The sequence below is a fragment of the Alosa alosa genome, chromosome 12 (genome assembly GCF_017589495.1).
Source record: "Alosa alosa isolate M-15738 ecotype Scorff River chromosome 12, AALO_Geno_1.1, whole genome shotgun sequence".
Classification (NCBI taxonomy): Eukaryota; Metazoa; Chordata; class Actinopteri; order Clupeiformes; family Clupeidae; genus Alosa; species Alosa alosa.
This window is the reverse complement of record NC_063200.1, coordinates 20,969,536-20,978,149: the sequence shown is the minus strand read 5'-3', so window position 1 is coordinate 20,978,149 and position 8,614 is coordinate 20,969,536. Positions and strand designations below refer to the sequence as shown.

Sequence of the window (8,614 nt, the reverse complement as noted above, 5' to 3'; positions counted from 1 at the left end):
AAATAAAACCTTTAGTTTAGCCTATCCCGAGGTTTTTGAGGCTATGGCTGGTAGTATAGTTTGACGTGTAGATTGAGTCAGCAGGGGGCGGAATTGCTGGTTTTCAGTAATGGTACAACATTTGGTGTATTCAGGTTGTCAAATTTCAGATTTTAAATTTTTGCCACAGAGAACCTGAAAACAAGACTGGATTACAAGTTGTTTGGGGATGACTGCATTTTAAAAGCGCCTTAGAAACTAACTTTAAAAGTGGAATAACCAGGGTTCAGCATGTCATTAATTTGCATATGTAGGTATATCCGTACAAATAACTGATAATTGATGATACTTGCTTCCAATGGAATCAAACATCACAGCTCTCAAGTCGCAAATCTGTATTTTTATGCAACAAGAATTGCACCAAGATTACAGAAAGGAACACATGGAAAGGAGAAAATGCATATTTACAAAGAGCAAAATTAGTCTAAAACATGACGCGGCTCGGATACAAAAGGGAAAAGGAAAAAAAATGTAGTGGCATGATTGAAGTAGAAAAAAAACATGTGTATGACAGTACCATGTGAGAGTAAAAAAACAAAAACAAAGGCAGCTTGTGGTTGGCGTCATCCTCAGGCATCGCAGTCCGAGGGCAAAGGAGTCGGAAAAACAGCAAACTAATACTGAACAAAACAAACACATTATTCCAATACTTAGAAAACACTTCAAAATGAATAGGAACATCTTTAGTAGATACTTGTGGACTATACAGTGGAGATTCCTTTGTTTGGTAAGTACTTAATTTGTCTCTTATTTTGCTTTTTAAAAAATGGAAAGGCATGATTAACCATCACAGATAACCATTTTGTGTAAGACAAAAGGCATGAAGCAATTTCACCATGCTCGAGTTTGGGGTGACGTGTACAAGTGGTCCACTTGACAACAACTCTTTAGTATCAAGAGTTTGAAGGGTCTGATTGACAAGATCATGATGAAATGGCATCATAAACGAAGGTAGGCATTCACGGTTTTCTCTCAGATGACATCACAAAGCAGTAATTCTAACATTCGTATCCCATGCTCAATATTCCTGATCCTTTCCATGCTCGAGATTCCTTGTCCTTTTTCCCGACATTCTCTGGAAACAGTAGTGTTCGGTATGGAATTAGGCTCACTCCAAGCACCTCCTTGTGAAGACAACACATTTTTGATTCCTGATACTTGTAGTAAAAAAAAAAGATGTCCCTTATAAGGCCACAACACTGGTATCAGAGCTGGTAGTCTTTGAGAATCACAGCATGCGATTCCCAATGATAGTGTTTTTTATCCGTAGGGCACCCGTTCTCGAGAAGGCAGGTGCGGTTCTATGACATCATGGCCACAAACACTCACTTCCTTGGCCTGTTCCCCTTGTTCCTCCAATCACATCATGCATGGCACAGTATTGCTATTCGATGTCTCGCTTACATCCAATCAGGCCCGACATCGACGCCCAATCACACCTCATACCAAGGGAGCACTGACATCACACAAAATTGAGAACTGGAGCACAGAGTTTGCAGTTAAGCAGTAGGGCTAGTGACAGAATTGGGGAGAAAGAGGGTGCAGAAGAGTTGTGGCCTTGGAAAAAATGCAACAAGTGATAAAAACGATGCCACACTCATCAACACTTTCTATCACTTTAGATTCGAAAGGCAACTGGATTAGATTCTTTTTTTAAGGAGGCTCTGTCTTCTGTAAAGGGAAAGGGGATTTTTTTTCAGTCAACACTACAAAAGAGGAAACAATAGAAAGATAGGTATACCATAATACTATTTTTAAAATAACAACATTGGGTGATATACTCTGGAGAACCATCTGATGAGAAAAAATTCAAGTGAGGCGGAATTGGGCCCAGGCCTTCAGAAGGCCACAGTTGAGTTGCATTCATACATATATATTTTTTGATTATAAAGAACAAACCCCGACAAAAAGGAAAAACAAACATCAACAAAAAGGTTTTGTGCACAATAACAAGACACTTAGTGTTTGGGTGCATCCTCCAATCTTTGGCAGAGGGTGAGAGGAGGTGAACATGTTTGTGTAGTTTTTTTTTTCTTTCTTAAATGTGCGGTAGTGCTCACAAGCCCCCACCCCCCACCCCACCCCTCACCCTTCCCCGTGTCCAACCACTACCAGAACCACTGATGACAGTTTCCTTTATTTTGCACCATCAGTGGTGTGTCGACTGTGTCACCACTGCTGCAGGCCTTAGTGTCAGTCCTCCACTATGAGGTCCAGTCCGTCCTCTAACCCCTTCCAGATCTCTATCTCTTTCCCTCTCTCTCACACTCACACACACACACAGTCACACACACACACACGTACACATATGCAAAGCTCCGTTCCGCTACCTCTGCACGATGTCGCTGATCTCCTTGACGGAGGAGAGCAACTTGCTGAAGTCCGGCGGCTGCCCGGCGTTGGCGGAGTTGCTGGCCGTCGGGCAGATCTGGAGCTCGCGCAGGCTGCTCTCCAGCTTGTTGATGGCCTCGCGGAAGGCAAACTTGTTGCGCATCTGCTGGATGGACTCCACGTAGCTGGCGCAGTACTTTGACAGGTTTTTGCCGGCCTCCAGCACGGCACTGTGGCTGCCCGTCTGCTCAGAGTTGCGGCCGATGGCGGCGCGCAACAGTTCAGTGCTCTCCAGCAGCATCTCGCGCGTGATGGCCGAGCTGGAGAGCCGGTCGGCCGGCTGGCGCGTCTTGCGCAGCGAGCGACGAATCGACGCCGAGAACGGCGTCGCCGCTAGCGGCGAATCGCCCGGTAAGGAGTTCCCGCCTAAGCCGAGTGGCGCGCTCGTTGGGGACACGGAGGAGGAGGAGGAGGAGGATGAGGAGGAGGTTTTGGACGCCTGCACTTTCGAGGAGGCGCTGGACAGCCCGGGGAGTTTCTTAGCGGAGCCGTCTGGCGGTAGGAAGCTCTTGCCGAGCTCGGAGGGGGAGCTGGCGGGGCTGGCCTCAGAGCCGCCTTTGGCTTTGGGGTCCGACGGAGAAGAGGACGAGGAGGAATGGTGCTCGTGAGTGGGGCTCCGCGATGACAGCTTGCCCGCCTTGCCGCTTGAGGGCGGGGGAGGAGGCGGCGCCGGCTTGGGCTTCTGGAACTTGACCCGCTCCCTCTGCACGGGGGGGTCCAGCGGGTGCTTGTGGCGGCGGGCGCGACACTCGTCGCCAGCCGCCCCCAGAGGCGAGAAGACGTTGGGCTTGAGCAGCTCGGCCTGCAGGGCGCTGGTCTTGTCCGACGACGACGGCGACGGCAACTGGTTCTGGGTCTGCGGCCGCCGGCTCAGCTTGGGTGTGAGCGTCTGCGAGCTGGACGCCGGGCTGGCCTCTGCCGCGTCGTCACCAGCAGGCTCCTCAAACTTCTTGGGGAGACGCGGGGGAGGCGTCAGCGCGCCGCCCATGCGTGGGGTCGCGGCCGAGGCGTCGCCCGAGGACTTCTGCTCGCTGGCCCGCTTGCGGGGCAGGGCGGGCTTGCCCCCGCCTAATGTGCCCGAGTCGAAATTGCGCGACGGCACGTCGCGAGGGAGCGTGACCGACCTCCACTCGGTCCGACTTCCGCTTGACCCAGAGGCTGATGCCGAGCGGAGGAAATGCGTCGAGTTGGACACACCATCCTCATCGCCCGGCGGAGTCCCGGCCAGTCTGCCAGGGGGAATGGCCTTCTTACGTGAGTGGTGGGGGAAGAGAGGGCCAGGGTAGGTAGGGGCGCCATTGGTGATGCCGCCACTCGCTCCATTGTTGTTGGACGTGCCCAGGAACTTGACGTTATCGATGCCATGGCTGTGGTCACTGAAGGGCGACTGACCGTTGTTGAAGGAGCTGCTGCGCTTGGGCGGGGCGGGCGCCGTCTTCTTCTTATTCTTCTTGATGAGGCTGGGGAAGAGGTTGGGGAAGAGGTTGGTGCGCGACTTGTCCTTGGGCAGCAGACGCTCGTCCTCGTTCAGGTTGCTGTCCAGCTGGGGGCGCTCTTTCCTGGGCAGCATGGGCGACACGGCCACCTCGGGCTCCGCAGCATCTGCAACACACAGAACCCAGGGTCAGTAATGACCATTGCTCTCTCACCGTGAAGAGTTCCTGGTGCCTAAAGCTCTCAGTATATCCACTATAACTAACTTTAACTGTGTATATAACAATGATCTAATATTAAAAATATCATCAACTATACAAAAGTTACTCCCAGTCACTGATATATCAAATGGTTTACAATGCCACTAAAAGACCTCTCTGAAATTCAGTGGTCAACAGACCTTAACTACCCGTTTCTGACAGAGCGGATAGAGATACTGCTTTAAATGATCTTTTGGAAGTTCAGCTGGACTAATGAAAGATGGATCTGGATTCTAATTCTCTTAAAGCAACACTAAAGAAGATTTGCTCTTGGGGTCCCCCTGTAGCATAGCAGCTTTTCCATTTCGATTCCGAGGGGGGCAGTGCTCCAACCCGAACACAAAAAGTTGCAGACAATGCAAGACAATGGCAGAAGTGCCGTTCGTCATGTTATGAGGTTATGCGTCATCAAAATGATGTTGGAAACGTTATATTAAGGTAAAAAATGGCTTCTCTTAATGACAGCATGAAATGAATTGTGGAGAGCATGTATGTAAGTAGGCGGGTGTACCTGGGCTGTCTCCATCTTTGCCGTTCCTGCGCAGCGTCCTGGTCTTAGTGGGCAGCTCTGGAGCCTGCTGGATGGGGCCCAGGGTCATCTTCTTCCCCTTCTTCCCCAGCTCCTTCTCCACCTCTGCACACACACACACACACACACACACACACACAGTTTGAGATACAGCACAAATGTAGCTTTCACTGTGTGCACTTGGAATGGCCGAGGCACAGTGCAGAACAGTGCAGCAGTGGTAAACTTAATGAAGTGATGGTGAACATACTAAAGGTGAACATGGTTAAGATGCAATGGTGAACTTAATGAAGGTGAAAACTGCTACTCTAGGATGGGTGAAAACGTACCGTCGGAGATGCTGGACTCCTGGAACATGGTCTCAAACGCCTGGTGGGTCTCAGCGAAGGATGGCCGCTCCTGAGGGTTCCATCTCCAGCCTGGAGGATTAACACAGTTCTCAGCACACACACACACACACACTACAGCTACACCATGGCTAAGTACAAAAAACACTACAACATTTCCAATAGTTTAGGATAGGTTATGTTTGTTTTTACTCTTTAAGAGGAGATCGTGTCTGTAACACAATACCTAGTATGACTTACTAGACCATGGATGATCAACAAAATTATAATTTTTCCTCAAACATTACTAAAACCCTGCAGTCAAAATATGCTGCCATGGTTACACCTCCTAGAGCCTTTCAAGAGAGTTCCATTATCAGAATCATAGTTGGCCCCACAAGACTTCCTTTTTAACATTCCATATGTTATTTTAATGCAGAGGAAGTAGATTGGGGCCCAAATAGAATGTTCAAGCATTGTTTTTGTTTACGTTGTTGAAAGGGTCTATATATGGCCTATGCAGAGGCGGTTTACTCACAGGCTCTCATGAGCTCGTAGACTTTCTCAGGGCAGCCCTCGGGCCGGTCCATGCGGTAGTCCTTCTCCAGCAGCTCGTACACCTGGGACAAGTCAATCCCTGGGTAAGGGGACATCCCATATGTGGCGATCTCCCACAGCAGAACCCCAAACGCTGTCAAACACACAGACGTTTTGACATCAATATATATTTAATGCAAATTGTACTAATAAACATCACAATTCTCATAGCTAAAGACTGCTTTTGCAGCTGTACATGAAAAGTATTCAAATACAGCCCATTACTAATACATCCTCATCACTCCCAGGAGGGTACCATTGCTATTACAAGAATCTGTGAGGCATTATGAGTCATTGGGAATCAATCTCATTCAGAATACAAGATATTATGAGAATCATTGAATATTTTAAAGGGCTATGATGATATTTTTACCCTAGAGAGGCTCCTTGAAACAAAGGATGCTTTCCAGAGCCCACTAACAGGGCCACTTTCCTAGCTCCTTCAGACAGACACTCACCCCACACGTCGGATTTAATGGAGAACTTGTTGTAGGCCAGGCTCTCTGGGGCGGTCCACTTGATCGGGAATTTGGCGCCGGCGTGGGCTGTGTACGTGTCTCCCGTCATCAGCCGACTCAGGCCGAAGTCGGCCACCTTCACCAAGTGGTTCTCCCCGACCAAGCAGTTACGGGCAGCCAGGTCCCTGTGAAGACCACAATCAAGGATATATTGAGATAAAAATATGAGGAATGCACATTTGGCACAGATCAGATAGAGTTTGCCTTGCCTGGGAGTGAACGACTCACATAAAAATACCTAATCAAATGTTCAGATCTAATCAGAAGTTCAGATTTGTGCAAAACTTCCCTTCCTCAGGGCTTTATAGTGATTTGTGTGGTGAGAAAGATTCCCTCAGAGACCATTTGTTAGGCTTCAGTCCAATAAACGTCCCTGAGGCCATACAGCTTCGCTCACATTCAGTGATTAAGAAAGAATGATGATGGCACAAGGAATTTCACACACATACCCATTCAATCACTCAGCAGTTAACTCATCAAACTGCTTGTGTGATGACAAACTGAATATTTTTCAATTGATCGTGTCAAACTTACACAGGAGAGACAAGAATGTCGTATGTCATACTCGTTTTGACCACAAGCTGAATCAGTGTGGATTGATAGTGTTAAATGCGATGTGCAAGTGGAAGGAACACTGAGCTGGAATCACAACCAAGTCGAGACCCGATGGATCACCTCTGTGACTGGCACCTAATCAAAACATTCCCCAGCGGAGCCATGTGTGTGTTTGTCTCAGCCCTTCGTGACGCGACTGGTATGCGCGCTTCGACCGCAGGCCGGGTCCCAACAGGCGTGAGGAGCAGAGCAACCTCCGTAAATCACAACGGGTCTCGGGGAGCCGTCATTAAACAGGCCGAGGCAGGACAGGTAGGCAGCTCGACAGGTAGGCCCTTCCCCATACCTGCCTCCACTCCCTCACTGATGGCTTATCTATCTATCTGACTGACAGAGGGAGCCAGGGGCTGAATGGTAAACACTTTGCAGATTCGGACACCTCAGCAATCGACTGTAGCCTATGGCACCTGGATTTGATATATAGTGTGCACATGCATAGCGTATCAAGTACAACACACAAGTGAGTGGGACATTGCTGCTGTGAATGTAATGGTGCGTTCAAGACCACTCAAATCCTACAGAATTCTACACTTCACCCCTTTAATGCTTTTGTTAAAATATTGATTGGTGTATGACAGGTTTTACAGTTTTAAATGACGGAAATCTGTAGGAACCCATATTTTATTTAACAAGACGAGTTCCTTGCATCTTTTTTTCAAAGAAGCCCTCGGTTCTCAAAAACACCATATTATAAGGCATTCCATAATGAAATGTATTTTTTGTATACATCAAATTCATGAACTCCTTGTTGACTGTCAGCCCTTGTAAGAAGTATGAGGTAGACAGATCGTAACAAGCAGTGGACAGGTGTGTGCAGACAGGGCAGCGTGATGGTGCAGTGTGCGGGGGTCCTGCGCACCTGTGGATGAAGTTCTTCTTCTCCAGGTACTCCATGGCGGAGGAGATCTGCGTGGCCATGTAGAGCAGCACCACGGCGTTCACCTCCTCGCGGTTGCACTCGCGCAGGTAGTCCAGCAGGTTGCCGTGCGTCATGAACTCTGTGATTATGTAGAAGGGCGGCTCCCGCGTGCACACACCTGAGGTGCAGGTGAGACAGGATTAACGGAAGCATTACCAGCAGATCCCCGACTTCAGAAACAAGTGCATATTTATCATTAACAAGAGCCATGTCACTGGACCAGTATCAGTATCAATTAAGTCACACTCAGTTAGAAGTCCAGTAGTCAGAAATATGCCAATAACAAGTTACTGTCTTACTGTTGCAAACTTCAAATGGTTTATGATGGGTCTCAAATTATCACTACATATCTGGCGTATCACTGCATATATTTCTCTATATGGCCTGTGCTAGGCCCATTTGTACTAATCCATATTTATATATTTGAAATTCAATTTTGTTCTCAGCTGTTCAGCGCACTGTTCAAAGCAGCAGTGGGCCTCAACTCACCGAGAAGCTGCACCAGGTTTGGGTGTTTGATTTCTTTCATGACAGCAGCCTCCTTGAGGAACTCCTCCACCTCCATAGTGTCCTCCTGAAGGATTGCACATATATTTTAACCCTTAAATCTGCTAAACCTCGAAAAGTGCATTAGCAGCATTCCATTAGCAGCTAACACCATAATGAGGCTAACATGCATTTAAACGCTATAGCGGTCCATTTGTCCAATCGCGTGCTTTCTGTAATGACACATTACAGACAGCAGGTGGGGACAAACTAGGCTCTGAATGCAGTACCATTATCCAATCTCATATCCTTTTTAGAATTGATTCCCAAAGACAATTTCATTGTGTCATTGTGGCCTACACTGAAGCATACAGGTTTATAATATACTCTTCCACCCGTCAGAGAATATACAAAGCAATATTTGCATGAATCCAAAAAATGTTGCTCGTGGGAGGAACTGTAGACTCCCTTCAGTCTATCATAGTATAATTACCCCGGGT

At 47.9% G+C, this 8,614-nt stretch overlaps 1 protein-coding gene across 2 annotated transcripts in view; it reads right to left on the bottom strand.

Moving 5' to 3' along the window:
- Positions 1-2,137: 2,137 nt before the first annotated feature.
- The window catches only part of abl1 (c-abl oncogene 1, non-receptor tyrosine kinase), a 39,339-nt gene continuing 32,862 nt past the window's right edge, over positions 2,138-8,614 (bottom strand). For both annotated transcript variants that reach the window (XM_048259249.1, XM_048259250.1), the window contains exons 5-11: positions 8,118-8,202; positions 7,569-7,746; positions 6,035-6,219; positions 5,518-5,670; positions 4,983-5,072; positions 4,636-4,758; positions 2,138-4,032 (exon numbers count right to left, since the gene is read on the bottom strand). In XM_048259249.1, coding sequence (XP_048115206.1) covers positions 2,366-4,032; positions 4,636-4,758; positions 4,983-5,072; positions 5,518-5,670; positions 6,035-6,219; positions 7,569-7,746; positions 8,118-8,202 — 2,481 coding nt within the window. In that variant the 3' untranslated portion in view covers positions 2,138-2,365. The remainder of the gene's footprint in view (positions 4,033-4,635; positions 4,759-4,982; positions 5,073-5,517; positions 5,671-6,034; positions 6,220-7,568; positions 7,747-8,117; positions 8,203-8,614) is intronic.